The following is a 20,874-nucleotide window of genomic DNA, read 5'->3' on the forward strand; positions in this document are numbered from 1 at the left end:
AAAACAATTTTGAGTTTCCTCCCTCCTTCTCTTGTTTTCTGTTCCATCACTCTTTCATTTCCTCCTTATTTACTCAGAGAAAATGTCATTTTGTGGTTGATTAATCAAAATTGAACATAATTTAAGACTTTCCATAAAATCCCATGAAGATTTTACAATGGGTACTGCATACAATATACATTTTTCTAATTCCTTCTGTTTCTGCAGTATCTGGGAATTTGATTATTGTCTGAAGGAGCTTGAAGGGAAGGGAACACTATTGTTCTGAGTGTTGTCTTCTGCTCTAGAGGACCATTTGGACAGCTAGCATGGGTTCTTTAGGATCCAGGGTATCCTCTCCCCTGGCAAGTGCTAGATAAAGCATCAAATTCCTCACTTGCTCTCTCTGCTTTTTTAAATGACTCTGTGCTGATGATTTTACATCATTACCCTCTTTTCAACATGTTCTGTGCTAATATGTTGGTTCCTTTAGGATTATAGAATAAATATTTTACATTAATTATACTTGAGACTGGCTTCTTTCTGGTAACTTTGATGAAGGCTCTTTTTAATTTCACTAACGACAAGTCAGGTAAGTTTCCTTCAGATTGGATTTCCTAGAGGAAGTTAATTTTATTAGTAACATGAAAACCTCAAGCCTTTGGTTCCTTGCTTCCTAAACCTTGGGGCTTTTCTTACCTTTTGGCTTTTGGTCTTTATCCGCAGATTTCCTTAAGAAGATTTTTTTTTTTGGAGTAAGACCCAAAGCTCTTTTCCTGCCTTTCTAATAAAAGCAGCTTATTCATTATTTCTCTCAAGCTTTAACAAAAACTAAAATTTTCTCTTATCTTTTAAATGAGTGGATTAAAATTAATTATTTATATTTAGGCTTTTACTTTACAGTATTTATTGTCTTTACTCTGTGCAAAGCATCTGGGTGTGTCCTTAATGGGATACAAAGATGTATGAAATATAGATGATTATGTATATAAGCAATTTATATTTTAAGAGCAGCATAAAATAAGTATGTAAGAATAAATAAGATATCAAAATATGAGAAAAGGACTCTCTGAGAATGGATATCACAGTTTTATTTTTGATAGGAAGTTTTATTATTTGATAAGATGAAATTTCCAGGAAAAATGTTCATATTCATTCTTTGTTTTTCTTCTCAGATAATGGATCTGGATCTGGAGAAGGAGGTAAGTTTCAAGTACCTCTTAAAGGATATTTGCTTTTTTTTTTTCTTTCTTTCTTTCTTTTTCTTTTTTTTTTTAAATCAGCTTTGAGATATAATTCACATACCATATAATTTGCCACTTGAAGTGTACAATTCAGTGACTTTTAGTAAATTCACAGTTATATACTCATTAGTATATTCAGAGTTATATATTCATCACCACAGTCACTCTTAGAGCATTTTAATTACCTCAAAAAGAAACCATGCACTCCTTAGCCATCACTCCTAACCCAACTCTCCCTCTCAGCTCTAGGCATTCTTGTTTCTTGCATTTTTCTCTGGAAGTTTGTTGTCAGACTAAGGGGAAGATGTTGTAGTTCCTGTTAAATTGAGGTTGCATTAAAGTGACTTCTTCTTGGGATTATCCGCACAAGTGATTTTAGCTTGGACCAGAGTATTTGTAACTCTTTCCCATACCTTGCTTTCAAGTTTTTGTTCATAAGGAATTTTCATGGTATAGGGTTAAAAACTCTAGAGGGAGTTGTGCATAGAAAAAGGAAGACTTGCCCAACAACTCTCATGGAATTTAGAGTTTAATTTAAACCTTTAACAATTTCCTATCTATGTTTTTGATTTTATTTTACAAATATATGAATTATTTCTGTTGTTTAAAAGATTAATATTTGGTAATAGCATATAATGGAGTTTAAATGATCAGAATTGAGATTGACTAATCTATATCATAGTCTAATGAGGCTATAATTCTTAATGAGTATGTACTGTATACAAAATAATGTTTGAGATATTATGGGGTACACCAAAGAACACCCACTTCAGTCCAATTCACACTTAATGCAAATGGAACCTACAGTTATGATCCTTTCAAAACTGCCTGAAACCTCACTTCATACTTCTACATTTCATAGAATCTTAAAATTTCAGAGTTGGAAGGGACTTTGAAGGTCTCCTGGAGAATAGGAGAACTGTCCTGAGGAGAAATTCGAGGATGACAGTTTCAGCTAAAAAAAAAAAAAAAAAATGATTAAAGCTGTCAAACAATAGAATTTGAAGTAGATGGACATGTTCAAGCAGAAGCTTTATAATCAGGTGTGAAGGATCAGATGATAAATTCCAGATCTTAGAGCTGGAACAGATTTTAGGCGATCATGTAGTCTAGCCCCTGTGGTCAGGTATTCAGTTAGGAAACTGTCATTGTCATTGTTCCTATATTAAAGAAGTGAGAGTTGATCTCAAGACTTGCTTATATAATACAATATTGGGTGGGGAGCAGTGGCTCATGCCTAAAATCCCAGAACTTTGGGAAGCTGAGATGGGAGGATCACTTGAGCCCAGGAGTTTGAAACCAGCCTGGGCAACATAGTGAGACCCTGTCTCTACCAAAAAAAAAAAAACAAAAAAATGCCGGGCACAGTGGCTCATGTCTGTAATCCCAGCACTTTGGGAGGCCCAGGCGGGCAGATCACCTGAGGTCAGGAGCTTGAGACCAGCCCGACCAATGTGGTGAAACCCCGTCTCTACTAAAAATGCAAAAATTAGCCAGGCGTGGTGGTGGGCGCCTGTAATCCCAGCTACTCAGGAGACTGAGGTAGGAGAATTGCTTGAATCCAGGAGACAGAGGTTGCAGTGAGCTGAGATTGTGCCACTGCACTCCAGCCTGGGCGACAGAGCGAGACTCCTTCTCAAAAAATAAAAAAATAAAAAAAAAGCCAGGTGTGGTGGCGTGTAGTCTCAGCTACTTCGGAGGCTAAAGCGGGAAGATTGCTTGAGCCCAGGAGGTTGAGGCTGCAGTGAATGGTGATCACACCATTGCACCCTGTCTCAAACAAAACAAAACAAAACAAAAAATGCTGGATATCTTGCCCTGAGGATGTAGGTTGACCATTTATTTTTTATTTTTTATTTTTGAGAGCATGAGTTAGAAGGGCTAAGTGGTTTGCTCCAGTTAATATACAGACCTTAGTGAGCTCATGGTAACTGTAGTATTTCTGAATATTATGATGTTTTGGGGCCTCAGAATTACTTAGGATGATAATCCCTGGTATCTGTTTGGGAGTATTCATGAGAGTTTAGGGGAATATTTTCTATTTAAGGACAGGCAGACACCAAAAATTAGAAGTTTGGAAGCATTACCAAACAGGCATGGCAGATTTGTGTACCTTTTTAACACGATCTTTATTATAAGACACCCCCTGAGGCCGGGTGTGGTGGCTCATGCCTGTGATCCCAGCGTTTTGGGAGACTGAGGTGGGTGGATCACAAGGTCAGGAGTTCAAGACCAGCCTGGCCAGCATAGTGAAACCCCGTCTCTACTAAAAATACAAAAATTAGCCGGGCATGGTGGTGTGCACCTGTAATCCCGGCTACTCAGGAGGCTGAGGCAGGAGAATCACTTGAACCCGGGAGGCAGAGGTTGTGGTGAGCTGAGATTGCGCCACTGCATTCCAGCCTGGATGACAAAGTGAGACTCCGTCTGGAAAAAAAAAAAAAAAGACACTCCCTGAATAGTACTCTTTTTCAAACCAAATTCGAGGGAAATCCCTTGAATGAACTGAAATCCTTAAGTTGATTTCAGAACTGATCTCCCTGGCCAGTTTGAGATTATCAGGATATGATCCACTCTAGTTGAGACCCACAAAGTGTAAGGCCCTTTCAGTGTGGGATGTGAGCTGAGTTTGGGGCTGGCAGTATTTACTGTTTTTTTTTTTTTTTTTTCTTTTGCGTTGGGTCATAGGAGACCTGCATACTTTTGTATCTGCATATTTTTGGCTGTGCTAAGTGACCAAGTAGAAAAAGAAGAAAAGTCCTTTATAAAGAGACCCTTTTCCATTTTAAAATTTGGAGATAAGTATTTTTTTTTTAACTCTGAAATTAGTTTTTATGTAGTTAGAAAGACAGGTATGAAACTGATGTGAGGAAAAGGTGAGAGTTACATTCTTTTGTGGTCAGGCGCTTATCTGCTGACCTGCTTTGCACAGGCTGATTCCAACAGGAGGGTAATCACAGGACTTAAATGTATTGCTCCTGTCTCTTTTCTTTCTCCCTTATTCAGTGTTATATGGTAATTTTTTTAAAAAAGCAATTCATTATCAAACCTACTGTGTTGTTCTGCCTACATAGTTTAAGGGATCATTTTTCAGCACCAAAACTTCTTTTCCTCACAAAATATGTTGTACTGAGTACTAGCAACATTTTTGAACTTCAAGCATTGGTAGATTTTGGAAGTGACTGTTTTCAAGAGCTCAGGTACATTTTCCTCAGAAACAGGATAATGACTACTGAAAACATGAAGCATATCTGGAAAGGATCCCAACTTTTGGTTGAAAATTTGATTTTTCTTTTTAAACAGAAGAGGAAGGGTCAGGGGCAGAAGTTCACAGAAAACACTCCAAGTGTGGACCCTGCAAATATAAAGCTGAATGTGATGAAGATGCAGAAAATGTTGGGTGAGTTGGTTGAGGGGAAGGGACAAAGTTATTTAGAGATTAATCATCATTATGATTATATTGTGGAAAGGTATCATTTACCTGGTTCTGTATCTTTTGTGTTTTCAAATTTTTTTTTTTGTTTAATGCTAGTCTATTGACTTTTAAATTGATATAATACTATGGCTATTTAAATAAGTTTAAGTGTTATATTTTAGAATGATAATCCATTTATAGTTTTCTGGTTTTATCTATGACTTTTTTCCTCCCGATAGTTTTATATATTTTATACCAAGTGCTTTTCTCACTCATGTTCAGCCTTCATTAAGGTAGGTTTTATAGCTGACAGCACTGTCTGTCCAATTTCCCATTCATTCCCTGTAAGAAATGGTGTTCTTTTTTAGAACAGTAAGGCTGCAGACATTTATCAACAGTCATGTTTGATTTTTCCTTTCATCAGTATTCTTATTTATTTCCAATATCATTCTTCTTTCATTTTCCTGTGGTGCTGGCTTTTTGCATATTTGATTCTAAAAGCTTTAATGTTGACTTTAGGACCTGGGAGCATAAATGGATCTTCTTCACTTCCTCAGTTTCCACTTAGTATCTATTTTAAAACATTTATTTCTATAAGATATTTGTGCTTTCTTCCTTACTTGTACATATTTTTGGTGTGTATTTTCCAGTTCCGTATTTATTCAGCCCTTAACTGCGTATTCGAGCCTTTCACTGAACAGTAATAATATGATCTAATTAGCATTAATGTCCAAAGTTAGTTTTGCAAATTAAGAACACTCAATTTTCAGTATTATGTATAAAATCAGCTATTTGGATGGCACTTGGTAAAATTGTGTTAATTTATTTGGTGCATATTTCAAAGTAGGTGACAACTGGCAAAAGACAAGTAAGTTCAATAAAAAGTGGACTCAACAAAACCTGCATTTACTGTTTCTGCACATTGGTCACATAGATTGACCCGTGTCCATTCATTTCATTCGGAGTGGTTTGATTTGGAAGAACATGTTTTCCAAAGCAGATACTGGCCTATAGAACAATAGAGAAATGATGAGCAATATGGACTTACAGAGAGAACTGATAATAGATATTATGCTGTTTCTTCCTTTTATTTTGTACTAATGATATGGCATGATGAAACACCTTAATATATGTATATGTGTCTATATTTTTCCTTAGTACTCTTCTGTAATAGTGTTCAGAGTCAAAATAGCTGTCAGTGATTGACTGGCTTGATCTATTGGTCTGTTTTTATTCCTTTCATGGTGCTTCTATTCATCCCTATTTTATACATTTTTCTATTATCATTTTTCATGCCTAAATTTAAAAAGATGAGGTCTTTTGCTTAGAATTGAAACATATTCCATCTAGTCTCAGAAGTGGCTCCAGATGTGACATCTGCATGATAGGCTGGGTGCAATGGCTCACGTCCGTAATCCCAGTGCTTTGGGAGGCTTAGGTGGGAGGATTGCTTGAGGCCGGGAGTTCTAGACATCTACATGATAAAATACATATCTTTATGTAAACACCCCCTCATAATGTAATATGTAGCCTATTCCCAATCAGAGCAACTCTGTCGTGTTTACTAAATTAATTTTTTGTGTGTCTATTTATCTGAGAGCTTGCCACCACTATTGTTGTAGATACCAGCTCTAAGCATAAGGAAGTGGACATAGACCATGGAAGGGCTTACCAATAGTAAGGAGCATGCAGGCTCTTACTAGCAGGCTAAGGAGCACATAGACAGTGATGAGCAGCCAACATCAGGCAAGGAAATTGATGCAACAAGAGGAAAATACGAAGGAAGCAGTTGGTATCTTTATCTAGAAAAAAGTGATTAAGCTAAAGTGTTTGATCCTTCTATGGAAAGAGACAAAAGGAAATGTTGGTAATATCTAATCTTTTAGTCTGTAAAGCACTTGTTACTGATTGCAGTTGTTTTAACAGTGTAAATGTATCTCAGTGGTTATTTAATTTTTTTTTTTAACTTTTAAATGGGCCATGGTACCAAGAAAGTTATATGGTGGTTATGTAACTCCCTCAAGGCACCTTCCATGTGTTTTTCATGGTTGCTAACCAGGTGAATAGTAATGTATCTAAAGGTAATTTTTACCTATCCAGCTGGGCTGTTTAGGTCTGGAAAATGGAAAGCTGCAGAAATATGACATTAGCCATTAAGTCTTGATTTTAATATAAAAACCTATTATTTATTAAGATGTTACATAATTTTCTTATTAAAAGATAAACTTTTAGTTATTAAGAACAAAAGCTCAGTTTAATTCAAGTAGTTCTGTTATGACTTAATTATTATAAACTGCATTGAAATCAGAGTATTAAGGTAGGATCTTAATATTTATCTTCAGGCAGGGCACAGTGGCTCATGCCTGTAATCTCAATCTCAGCACTTTGGTGGGCAGATCATGAGGTCAAGAGATCAAGACCATCCTGACCAACATGATGAAAACCCGTCTCTAATAAAAATAAAAAAATTAGCTGGGCGTGGTGGCATGCACTTGTAGTCCCAGCTACTCGGGAGGCTGAGGCAGGAGAATTGCTTGAACCTGGTAGGCAGAGGTTTCGGTGAGCCAGGATTGCGCCACTGCACTCCAGCCTGGCGATGGAGCGAGACTCCATCTCAAAAGAATAAATAAATAAATAAATAAATAAATAAATAAAATAAATAAAAAATTTATCTTCTAGTCTGATCCTCTCATTTTAAAGATGAAACCATTGAGGACTAATGTCAGAGGGTTTGATGCGGGTATATTCTTCTAATTAATAGTACAGTGCTTTTCTTACTATCTGCCTCTTTCTAATTTTCCTTTAAAGAAAAAATTCCCGGAAGGGATGTTATCTTCTTTTTCCTACTTTGAGGACTGCTGCCCAGTTACTTTTTTTTTTTTTTTTTAAACAAAAACACTGCCCTCTTCATCAGCCTGGTCCCAGCTGTGATTTCTTTACTTCTGTATTAAGCCTTGGTCACTCTGAGTGCTAGCTGCTTTTAAATTCTGTTAGTTCTTAGCTGGCATCTAGAAATCAACTGCCTATTTATTGAATTTCTTACCAGTGACTTTCAGTCTTTTTTGACTACATTTCATGTAAAAAATACATTTGCATTGTTATCCAGCACTCCTGTTTATATACACATGGTACTAATAAATATTAAGTCAAACAAAATTCTGTGGAATAGTACTTACCTTTATTAAAGGCAATGTACTCTAATATTTTCTATCCTACTTTCTTATAAAATACTGGCAGTGAACCACTAAATTGACTTCATAATCCACTAGTGATTATGACCTACAGTTTGAAAAGTATTGCTCTATAGTAAACTATAATAGATGTGTACTGCATGTATTTTTTTAGGTGTAAGTATTCATTTAAAATTTTATTGTAGGCCAGCTGTGGTGGCTCACACTTGTAATCTCAGAATCTTTAGAAGGCCAAGGCAGGAGGATTGCTTGAGCCTGAGAGATCTAGGCTGCAGTGAGCCATGATTGCGCCACTGTGCTCCAGCCTGGGTGACAGAGCAAGACCCTGTCTCCAAAAACAAACGAACAAACAACCCAGAAAATCAAACGTACTTTGTCTTTTCTCAATTTAAAATGTCTTTCCTGTCAGAAGAAATGTTATCCAACCTATCTGATTTGCAAAGAGCAGCTAAAATCTTTCTCTTGCTTTTAAAAATTCTTTCTCTTGCTAATGGTTGTTAAAAAAAAAAAATCTGGCATTTTGGTGAGGGGATAAGTGATACCATGTAAGTTAATTTTCTGCTATTAAGAGAAGTGCTTTTTTTTTAATTTAGCCATTTAAATAGAAATTGATTTAAATACATTACATACTTCTTTGCCTTCTTAAACAGAATATACAGAATACGTTTAACATACTCTTACAATACATATCATGTAGTATGTTACAGTTTTCAGAGCATTTTTGACACATAATATATTTTTAAGCTATTCTGAGCAGTTCTGTTTGGTAGTAAGGCAAGGAAGTATTGTCCTGATTTTTATAGGTGAAGGTGAGTTCAGAAAGGCTGAATGGAGAACCAGAACATAGGTCTTATGACAAGGAATCAGTCTATTGTGTTGTACATGGGCATGTAGAGGCCCATGATGTGTGGTTGTTTCACTGCTGCACTTAAGGCTTCATTTAGCTTTGTGTTTTGGGTTCTATATCTGTTTTTTAAAAATGTTTTCTTCTGTCTTGTAAGGCTGTTAGCTGCTGCTTCTAGATGCTGTCAGTGTGCCTCGGCAATGAGTTTGTAGATGCCCTCAATTTTTAATTTGCTTCTCTGCTTCCCTGGAATAGGAAACAAACACTCGCAGAAACTGTATCTAAAGTAGGAATAAGTTCTAAATGTAAAATAAGAGTATATAGGTTCTTCTGAGTGAAGTGCATGAACTTTATTCATTGTATGTATTTTATCTGTCTTGTCTGCTCAATGGTTATTTTAATTCATTTATAATTTAAATTATTTTTGCTTCTAAGAGGCTTCCCCCTCACCCTTCCTTCCTGAAACTCACTGCATTTCTTTGATGGCATTGTGGGCTTTGCTTGGGTTTGTGACAGTTACGTTCATTAATGCTTACCTTTCAAATTTATACCTAGAGGTGTAGGTGGTTGAGGCTCCAAGAAATATGACTCCCCACATAAGTGGGTTTCAGTATTTCACTGTGACCACTGTGAAACAGTGCATACACTTCCTACTTGGTCTTAAAACTTGAAAACAGCACTTCCTTTACAGCAACTTATATTTTTTACACCACATATTCTTAGTACCACACCCCCTCTCTTTCTAAACAGTATTTCTAATCTGTCCAAGGCCGAAGTTATTGCTGTAAGATAGCCATCAGCTGCTTCTCTGGATAGTGGGGACACGTAATCATAGGACTCCTTCACTTCAGTACCTTTTATATACCCGACCTAAATCCCTGCCCAGGAATGGTGTGAGGAGTCTGTAGAATCATCAGGCCTAATGCCAATACAGGTGAGTTAAAAATCCTCCAGTTATTCCTTTTGAATTTTGTCTGCAATGCACTTTATGGAACTAGCCCCTGCTCTTCTGCCTCTTTTATATCAGTCTCCTTTTTGGAGATGCTGTTTCCATTTATCCCCCTGAGTGATATAAATATCTCAGAGTTGCTCAGAGAATCATACAGGTGCAGAGTGTGGCAGACAACATGGATAACCAGTTTAATCCACCTGCTGGACATCTTAGTCATTTGTGGTACCATTTTCTGTTTTGATGCAGATTTCTGGTCAGTACTACAATCTGGCAAGTCTCTTCCTCAGAAGGTGCAGTGATATCTTTTCTCTTGTGTAAACAGAGTAATGTTACACATTTGTGTCCTGCAGTATATCCTCCTTTCTGGAAGCTTCATGTACTTTTTAAAACAAGAACTGAAGAAGTACATTTTCTATTCTTCTGCTCTTATTTCCTCCTAATCAGAGGTGGCAGTAATTTTTGTCATTTAGCACTGCCTTATTCTGGATATTTTAAAACTATTTTTAGGTTTAGTAAGTCCTTACTGTAGCCCCTTAGATTATAATGGAAAAATAATTTTGTGTTGTTTTTTTAAACATAAACATTATTAAGCATTATTTTATCCAGAGTATAATCTGGATGTTAGTAATGACAGGCTCCTTTATCCAGAAATATCTTCTTCTTTTTTTTTTTTTTTTCTGAGACGGAGTCTTGCTCTGTCGCCCAGGCCGGAGTGGAGTGGGCACCATCTCGGCTCACTGCAACTTCCACCTCCCGGGTTCAAGCAGTTCTCTGCCTCAGCCTCCCAAGGAGCTGGGATTACAGGTACCCGCCACCACGCCCGGCTAATTTTTGTATTTTTAGTAGAGACGGGGTTTCACCATCTTGGCCAGGCTGGTCTTGAACTCCTGATCTCGTGATCCACCTGCCTCGGCCTCCCAAAGTGCTGGGATTACAGGCCTGAGCCACTGCACCCGGCCTTCCAGAAATATCTTTTTGAGACCAAGTCTTGCTCTGTTGCCCAGGCTGGAGTGCAGTGGCATGATCTCGGCTCACTGCAAGCTCCGCCTCTGGGGTTCACGCCATTCTCCTGCCTCAGCCTCCCGAATAGCTGGGACCACAGGTGCCTGCCACCACGCCCGGCTAATTTTTTGTATTTTTTTTTTAGTAGAGACGGGTTTCACCGTGTTAACCAGGATGGTCTCGATCTCCTGACCTCGTGATTCGCCCGCCTCAGCCTCCCAAAGTGCTGGGATTACAGGCGTGGGCCACTGCGCCCAGCCCAGAAATATCTTCTTAAAGTCCTTTGACAGTTGCCAGTAAGAGAGTTTTGCCTTTAAAATGCAAAACTCCGTCTCCCTGCAATCTCTTGCAGTTTTCTGAATGCACTGTTATTATTGAACACTTTCTTACCCACTTTGCCCCTGTTATTCCCTCTGCCTGGAGTCCCATTCCTGTTTATCAGCTTGTTTTAACTCCTATTCCTCCTTCTAGCCTTAGATGCCGTGTGACTTAGGTCAGATTCACCACCTCTTCTTATAAGTCTACCTTGCGTTCTCCCACAGTTCCTATGAGTTATGTGACCATATCCTGTGTTCCTCCTTGGTCTTGAAAAAGCAATCTCTGCATAGCACTAAGTAGATTGTGAGCTTCCTGAGGGCAGGGACTTTGTCTTGCTGATTTTTGTCTTGGGTAAACTGCCTGTAAGATTGGGTATCTTACGATGGGTCCTTTTATAGGCCTTTGTTGAATTAGTGGCAATCAACACTAGGCCTTTATTATTCACTTAGAGCTGCTTACAGGGTGGTTGTAAGGATTTAATATGTGTGAAAAAGACTAGCATTGAATTTGTTGCAGGCTTTATTAGGTGTTTGTTAAATCTCAGTAACTTGACATGAATTAGTTTAAGCCAATGTTTTCTTAACTGCTAAATAAACTTACTATATTGAGAAGAAATAGTACTTTCTATATAGGGTTAAGAAAAAAGGAAGCGAAAGGGTGGATGTTTTTCAGTAATAATAATACCATTCAGATGTGCACAGTATTTGATAGATTTCAAAGGGCTTTTTACAAAATCTTATTTGATCCTGTCATCAGTGTTTTGAGGTATTATCCCTGTTTTAAAGACTTGGAGTTGTGATTTGCCAAAATTATAGTGCTAAATCATAGAAGATATTGAATTTATGCATTCATTTATGTATGTATATATGCATTCATGCCTTTGAAATTTAGTGCTGCCAATTCAAAAGCTTAAAAAGGCTCTAGAGTGAAAGGTCTCATTTCCACCCCTGTTCCCAGTCACTCAGTTGTCTTCACTAGACACAGTCACTGTGATCTGTTTCTTGTTTAATCTCCTGGGGTATTTTATGTATGTGCAAGCAAATATGTACATATGTTCTTTTATTTTATTTTTAAAAAACTAATGACATCACACTATACCCATAGTTCTGTACCTTATTTAAAGTCTTTATTGTAAAATGTATACTGTATACAAAAGTGTTTAAACATACATGTGCAATTTAAGGAATACCTATTAAAAGCTACCTATGTACCTAACACCTAGGGTACAAAATAGAATACTGCTGTTATTTCCAGTACCTTGTGTTAACCTAGCCATGGAAGGAAAGGGCAATAGTGCCCACTTAGAGAGGAAGGCTTACAGAAGACACTTTGAACAGCCTCTGTGGCAGGGTCTGGTTTTCAGCTCCTCAGAGAGTTTACAAGATTCCCTTTTAGGGAAGTCAGTATTGGAGTCACAGGGTCATGGAGAACGTAGGCTCACTATAGTTGAGGCATCTGATAGGATTCTAATGTATGGATCACTGGTAGAAATGTGATCAGAATGGACTGCTCTGCTCTGTGTTGTTTACTTATAATCTCCCCATATCTCACCTTCAGCTGTCAGGACTATGTCAATTAACTGAGTGGGCTGAGTTGTTCTTGCAGCAGGACATGGAGGGGAGAGCAGGAACTTCATTATCTTCATTTTTTTTTTTATTATACTTTTAAGTTCTGGGGCACATGTGCACAACGTGCAGATTTGTTACATAGTGCATGTGCCATGATGGTTTGCTGCACCCATCAACTCATCATTTACATTAGGTATTTCTCCTAATGCTATCCCTCCCCCAGACCCCCCCCCCGCCCCCCGCCAACCCGGCAGGCCCCAGTGTGTGATGAGGAACTTCATTATCTTATGGTCAAGACAGGCCAACTACAGATAAGAATCTGGGCCAGGCTTACCTGGGCAGTCTATCTTCTGACTGAAAGTTGGGTACGGTAGCACTAGGCATCTTGGTAATGATGGCCATCCACACAGCTGTCTATAGAGTTAAACTATTTCATTGTGGACTGATTGCCCTCTACACCTTGTATATAGCTGTCATCCCAGGATCTCCCTTCAGTATGGTATCTTTTCCAACAACAATCAATTTTCCAACTCTCTGACACTACCTAGATGTCCAACCATTCAATTAAATTCTGACAGTAACTACTTGGAGTTACCACAGACCCATGGTTAAGGACTCAGTCCCATAAGACTGCCCCCACTTTATAGCCAGCTGCAAATGAGGTCCCCAGGCTACCCCCACTTCTGCCCAGATGACTGTAAATTTTGGAGTTCCCGTGCCCTAGCTGATTTGCTAAAACAACTCACAGAACTCAGGAAAGCACTATACTTATTATTTATTTGTAAAGGATACAAATGATCAGCCAGATGAAGAAGTACATAAAGCAGGTCCAGAAAGGTCCTGAGTGCAGGAGCTTCTGTCCCCATGGAGTCAAGTGCACCACCGAGATGTGCTCACCCACTGGAAGCTCCCGAACCCCCCCTTATTCTGAGTTTTTAAACTGAAGTTTTATTATGTAATCATGACTGGTTAACTCATTGGTCATTGGTGATTGAACTTAACATCCAACCCTTCTCCCCTTCCCAGAGGTAGGAGAATTGGGGTGGGGCTGGGAGGCAGAAGTTCTAACCCTCTAATCACTGTGGTTGGTTTTTGTGGTGACATTAACTCCCTGTCCCCTCACCCCATGAGTCATCTCACTAGAATATAAGAACTCTCTTATCACTCAAGAAATGTCAAGGGAACTCTATACCAGGAACTGGGAACAAAGACCAAGAATATTTTTTATTATACCACTAGGATCCTCCTAGAAATTCCTTTGTCTCTCCCTCCTATATAGGGTACTGTGTTTCTTCTGTTTTTGCTTCTAACTTCTTGGTTTTACTCTCTCATTTTATTACTTCTTTTAGCAGCCTCTTATGAAAAGGTATAATATTTTAAAAACTTTTGAGACCTTGTTTGAAGTGTTTAAGTATTTTTATTCCACACCTAATATTTTATTTAGAACTTTGCAAGTGCATAATTCGAGGTGTGAGACAAATTTCCCTGAGAATTAAGAAAGTGTTGCTTTGTTGTCTTCTAGCTTCCAGTGTTGCTGTTGAAGTCTAAAGCCATTCTAATTCTTGATCCTTTGTATATGATTTTTTTCTCTCTTGAAGCATGTAGAGTCTTCTTTTGGTCTCCAGTGTAGTGATACCTCACAATGTTATGCCCTTTCCTAGATACTTACTGACTTCCGTTTTGAAAAATTTTCTTTAGTTATTTGATGATTTCCTTTCCTCTTTTTTCTATTTTCGGTACTCCTGTTACTTGGATGTTGACATCCTGGACTAGTCTCATTTTATCTTTTTTCCCTTGTTTTCTGTTTTAAATTTTTTTTGCTGTACTTTTTGAGAAATTTCTTCAAGTTTATGAGTTTTTCATTTCTGCTGCAATTTTTAATTTCCAGGAGTTCATTTTTGTTTTCAGAGTACTCATTTTTAGAGCATTTTACTTTTATTTTATGATTTCAATCTCTTTTGGTACCTATACGTTATTAGTTGGTATTCTATCTACTGAAAGAGTGAGATTTTCTTTTCTATCAATCAGTCAGGACTCATGGATTTTTCTTGTATTCGTTTGTAGTCAATGAGTTATAATTGTTCTTTAGTTTTTAATGTTATGTGGCCTTTTAAAATGACTTAGGGAGTGTTTTTTTCTAGTCTCTGGATGACTTTGTGTAAGAATGAAATTATCTACTTTTGGCCGGGCATGGTGCACATACCTGTCAGTGCTTTGGGAGACCGAGGCGGGCAGATCGCCTGAGATCAGGAGTTCAAGACCAGCCTGGGCAACATGGTGAAACCTGTCTCTATTAAAAATACAAAAAAAAAAAAAAAAAAAAAAAGGAAAAAAAAATTAGCCGGGCGTGGTGGCACATAACTGTAATTCCAGCTACTCTGGAGGCTGAGACACAAGAATCGCTCAAACCCGAGAGGCGGAGGTTGCAGTGAGCCAAAATCGCACCACTGAACTCCAGCCTGGGTGACAGAGTGAAACTCTGTCTTAAAAAAAAAAAAAAAAATTACCTACTTTGAAAGATTGGAATGGATGTGTTCATAAATTGTCTTTTTAAAAAATGCCTGGATCCGATGCTATCTTTAAGGGACTTTTTAAGAACAACTGATTTAGTTTCTTTAATGATTAGTGTACCCTTAAGGTTCTATTTCCTTTTTTGTTAGAACTGGATAGAATTTTTAAAAAGTTATTCATTTCACCTAGATTTTCAAACTTGCTGGCATAATGTTGTTTACAATAACCTTTTATTATCTTTTAAATCATAATCCCTGTTGAAGTTTTAGTCTGTTTCATTACTGACATTGCTTTTTATCTTTTTCTCTCTCAGGAAAAAGCCTGCAGAAAAGCTTGTGTTATCAATTTGAAAATCTTTTCAAAGAACCAACTTTTGGTTTTACTAACCTCTGTTGTAACTTTTAAATTTCTGTTGTTATATATTTTCCTTCCTTTTGCTTTTATTGGCTTTTTTTTTTCTGTTGTTCATTTTCTAACTTTTTAAATGCATGCTTGGTTTTATTTTTTATCTTTTTATTTTATTTGTTTATTTTTTGAGACAGAGTCTCACTCAGTCACCAGGCTGGAGTGCGGTGGTGCGATCTTGTTTCGCTGCAACCTCCACCTCCTGGGTTCAAGCGATTCTCCTGCCTTAGCCTCCCGAGTAGCTGGGATTACAGGTGTGCACCACCATGCCCAGCTAATGTTTGTATTTTTAGTAGAGATGGGGTTTCACCATGTTGGCCAGGATGGTCTGGATCTCCTGACCTCATGATCCACCCACCTCGACCTCCTAAAGTGCTGGGATTACAGGCGTGAGCCACCACTCCCGGCCTTTATCTATTCTTTTAAGATTTGAGAAAAAACTTTGAGGTGAGGGATGGAACCAGGAAGCTGTCTGGGGAAGTGTTTCAGGAAGAGGGAAAGCCTGAGGCAAGAGTGTCCCTGGTGTGTTAGAAAGAAAAGTGGAAGTGTTAGAAGTGGATGTGGTAGAGTTTCATGAAAAATTTTATGATAAACGTGAAAAATGCCTTTTCATGTGGTACTTTCCATGCTCAGATATTTATTTGGTGTAACAGCTGTAATGAATAGAGAAAACACTGGTCTCAGCCCCTCACTAGTTTTTTGATCTGGGGCTTTTAGATTTCCTTCATATTCAGTTTCTGTACTGATAATTTACAATTGTCAGGGTTAGATGAGGCAAATGTGACTATACCCACAGAGTTGGTGCAGAGTAAATGTAGTTAAATGTTTCGAATTTAGCATATTTATTAAAGAGTGATTTCTATTCATTTGAGTGCACGCTTCTGTGCTTTGGGCATCCTGACCTCTGCTACGCTTGCCAGTCTGCAAACAGCTGTAATCACTATAATCAGTAGTATCTGTGGCCTCTGGAGTCTAATATTTTCCTCCTTCGCTCATTGTTTCACTGAGCTGGACTTTACTTGAAATGGTAATTTAATCTTCTTTCTTTGTATGCCATTGAAAACAGTAGCGATTTTTTTCACAGTTGTTAGTCTTAGATGCAGTGGTACCATCCCGCTAAGGAGCACTGTCTTTTTCATATATTTGATCAAGGCATTTCCTGGTTGGGCTGCAATACCCACTATAAACAATGCCACTTGTTAAACAAGTGATTACTTGTTTCTTATTGGACTGGTATGGTATTTTGCTATGTTGCTGACATTCTCTTCCATTAACCACCATTTCTATTTTATTGCCATCCCAGTTTTGCCTACTTTTATCCTTTAGGTCAGGGTGGGCAAAATTTTTTTGTAAAGGGCTAGGTGGTAAATATATCAGGCTTAGCAGGCCACATGTGGTCTTCACCATACCTAACCTTTTAGAAATGTGAAAACCATTTTTAGCTTCTGGATGTGCAAAAACAGGCATTGGTCTAGATTGACCCACTTCTGTAATTGCCAGGATTGATCCCTGCTTTAAACCATCCATCTATATCTATATCTATATATCTATCTCTCTCTCTCTGTCTATATATATATATATATATATATATATATATATATATATTTAATTTATGGTAAAAATGACAGCAAATAGTGCCTTTATTCCAGGTTGAGCTGTACTTTTTTCCCCCTTGTTGTTTCTTAGTTCCTTTTATTTTTCGTTACTTCTTCATTTTCTTCACCTTTGTGTTTTCCACCTCTGTTCTCCATGAATCAAGAAATCTGTTTTGCTTAGTGAAGGCTTTGTCTTTATCCCTTTCCTTAATTACTTAATTCATATCATTTAAAAATGTTTCCCATTCCTTGGGGGCATATTGAAAGGAAAGAAGCACTTCCCTTTTTTGGATCATCCCTTTTATTACCTTTCTCTCATTTTCCTTTACTAATAGGAATTTACCAGAAAATCTAACGGGGCTGAGTGTGGTGGCTCACTCCTGTAATCCCAGCACTTTGGGAGGCCGAGGTGGGGGAATCACTTGAGGTCAGGAGTTGGAGACCAGCCTGGCCAACATGGCCAAACCCTGCCTCTACCAAAAATACAAAAATTAGCCAGGCATGATGGCACGCGCCTGTAATCTTAGCTACTTGGGAGGCTGAGGCAGGCTTGGACCTGGGAGGCGGAGGTTGCAGTGAGCTGAGATCGTGCCACTGCACTCCAGCCTGAACTACAGAGTGAGACTGTATCTCAAAAAACAAAACTAAACTAAACTAACAACGACAAAAAAGAAAATCTGTTAACTTTACCAGATTGCTCTTTGAAATTAATTTTCTCCTTTGCCTGATTTGACCCCCTCTATTCTGCTACTCTTTTTCACGTTATTTCACTGCAGCTTACCTGTAGCCATGAGAATAATCATTCTCAAATATTGTTTTTATTATATTACTCCTTTAAAGACAAATATGTATTCAGATTTGATATTTAATGTAGTGATTTGGAATTTGGAGGGTATTTTAACAACTTTCTTTTATTTTGATATATTAAAAAACAATATCTTCTGTGGAAATGAGCATGGGCTCTCTCAAATGTAGCAGTGTATATATAGATCACGCTATGTTTATTAGTGCTAGAAGCGTGTCATTTATTTCAAAAGTAAAACTAATGGTATGTGTATATCAAGACCCTATTGAGAGAATCTGAAATACTGTTCTTCAGTAGAAAAAAATAGGTTAAATCTTTGAAAGCCCATTTCTAGGGATAATATCTTGGAAGTTTTTATGCAGACCTTGCATCATATTGTAGGGCTCAAAAATTTTTTTAAATGAAAGTGGTTATTGTATGATTTTTTCCCCTTTATGCTGAGCCTTGAGGAAGAGGAACTGGGAACAAAAAAAAAAAAAGAGGAGAAATGTGGCCTTTCCTTGGAAAATTGAGCAGGGAGGTTCACAATTAATTTAATACCTCAAGTTTTGTTTAAGTAATGGGAAAAGTTTTTATACATTTGTTTAATATAAAAAGCATTGTCACTAATTTTGGTAATGGGCAAACAATGATCTTTGAGCCTCTGACCTTTTAGGATTACATTTCTTTTAAGTCTTCTGTTGATTATTAACTTTATTTCTGAGTGCATGCTGAGATTGTTAGTAAGAGCATGCTAAATCTAACCTCTTTTTCTTTTTGGTACTGTGATAAGATTGCGGTACCAGGGCTGAGCCTTAATTGTAATGTATATGAATCTAAGCAAGATAATCATCAATCTGGCTTGGTATACATGACATAGGAAGTCAGGTCAGATTATAGTTGCAATTCTAGCTGGTTAACAACTTTCCTTAAAAGGTGTTCAGTAATGGATTAATTTTTCTAGAAACATTGAAGGTAGGTTTCTTAGAATATGACACATGGCTCTGTTTATCCTGTTCTAGTCAGTGCGTTTATTGATGACTTGTCAACATTATGAATATGCCAGTCTAGAAGAGATGTTAGATGACAGAATTAGAGTCCAAAAGATTTCAGCATGCTGAGATAGATAATCTAAAATTTGATAGAGATAAATGTGAAGTCCTAACCCTGGGTTTCAGACAGTAGTGGTGACATGTTTTGCACGCCATACCTACAGAGTTGAGTATATTTAAGAAGTTGAATATGTGTCTAAAGTTTGATGTGGTTATCAGAAAAGTTAATGCAATCCTGCCTGCATTATGTAAGCATAGTGTCCAGAACAGTTAAGGTAATAGCTTCTCCGTACGGTAGTCCTTGTTTTGTTCTTGGCCTCATATTATGAGATACTGAATTTGGAGGGTGATCAGGATGATATAACAAATGAGGAATCATTGAATTAACTTCAGATGAAAACTTATATTCAATATAATGATTATCTTTGAATCTTTAAATGATATTTTGGGCTTATTACATGTAGATTCAGAGGCCAGAGTTAGAGTCAATGGGTGGAAATTAATTAGGATGCATGTTTGGGGCTCAGCCCAGGTAATAACTACTCACTCATGAGATGTACTGCCTTGGTGAGATAATAAGCTGTCTGTTGCTACAAATGCTCTGGCAGGGGCAATGTAACAATAAGGTCACAAATAACTGCTGAGAGGAGCCCTGCACTGAGTGGAAGATCGGAATAGATGGCTTTCTAAAGTCCTTTTCAGCATGGCATTTCAATATTTGTTTAGATACAGAGATTATGACTAAATGTTTGTGCACATGTTTTCACTCATGCATAGTAGATTGTTGTTCTCTGCATTTGTCTGTGCCCCTCCCTTATCCAAAACTTTTGCCTGAACTCACCTTTTGTGATTGGCTAACTTTATTTTCTTTGGTTCTTTCACCTCTTGTTTTCCAGAAATTAAATTTTTGGTACGATATATATTTTTTGACTTTAGTGAATATTCTTATGAATTAAAAATTTTTTCTATTGCCTTAATTTTTAAATTATAAAATATATTCAAAAGTGTATGAAAACTAAAATATACACATTTGATTGAATGTGCAAAAATGAAATGAGCTTTTGTGAATCTACCTCCCAAGGCAAGAAACAGAATTTCTTTTTTTTTTGAGGCAGACTCTCATGTTGCCAGGCTGGAGTGCAGTGGTGCAGTATCGGCTCACTGCAACCTCCGCCTCCCGGGTTCAAGTGATTCTCCTGCCTTAGCCTTCCGAGTAGCTGGGACTACAGGTGCCTGCCACCATGCCCGGCTAATTTTGTTTTTGTATTTTTAGTAGAGATGGGGGTTTCACCATGTTGGCCAGAATGGTTTCCATCTCTTGACCTCGTGATCCACCCGCCTCGGCCTCCCAAAGTGTTGGGATTACAGGCGTGAGCCTCTGCACCCGGCCAGAAACAGAATTTTAGCAGTACAGTCATCTGTCAGTATTTGGGGGGAATTGGTTCTGATACTCCCCTCAAATACCAAAATCTCAGGATGCTCAAAGCCCTGCAGTCGGCCCTGAGGATATGGAAGGCAGACTGTACTTCAGGGCCTCCCATGTCTCTCTCTAATTGCATCTTTCTCTCACCCATATGGTATACTGCATTTTGCAGAAATTATTCCCTTCCTTTCTTTATAGTTTATCACATATGATAGGTCCCTTAATGATCTATAATCTGGCTTTTGACTGCTTTTGTATTTGGTATAAATGGAATCATGCTATATGCATTCTTCTTTTCTCGTGCACAGCATTATGTTTTTGAGATTCATTTATGTTGATGCACATAGCTGTAGTTAATTCAGTTTTACTGCTTATTGAATTTGATTATTTGCCTGTACCACATTCTTTTACAGTCCATTTTACTTTGGACGTTTGGATTATTCCAGTCTTTTGTTTTCATGAATAATACTGCTGTGAATATTCTTTCACATTTTCTGGTATACACGAGTAGGAGATATTCTTTTTTTTTTTTTTTTTTAACCAGAGTTTTGCTCTGTCGCCCAGGCTGGAGTGCAGTGGCTCAATCTTGGC

General features: G+C 37.7%; 1 protein-coding gene across 1 annotated transcript in view; it reads left to right on the forward strand.

Moving 5' to 3' along the window:
* TMEFF1 (transmembrane protein with EGF like and two follistatin like domains 1) overlaps positions 1-20,874 on the forward strand; it is a 101,064-nt gene that overhangs the window by 38,993 nt on the left and 41,197 nt on the right. Inside the window, exons 4-5 of the mRNA XM_054502129.2 lie at positions 1,155-1,181; positions 4,527-4,623. Coding sequence (XP_054358104.1) covers positions 1,155-1,181; positions 4,527-4,623 — 124 coding nt within the window. The remainder of the gene's footprint in view (positions 1-1,154; positions 1,182-4,526; positions 4,624-20,874) is intronic.

This window comes from Pongo pygmaeus, chromosome 13 (genome assembly GCF_028885625.2).
Source record: "Pongo pygmaeus isolate AG05252 chromosome 13, NHGRI_mPonPyg2-v2.0_pri, whole genome shotgun sequence".
Lineage (NCBI taxonomy): Eukaryota > Metazoa > Chordata > Mammalia > Primates > Hominidae > Pongo > Pongo pygmaeus.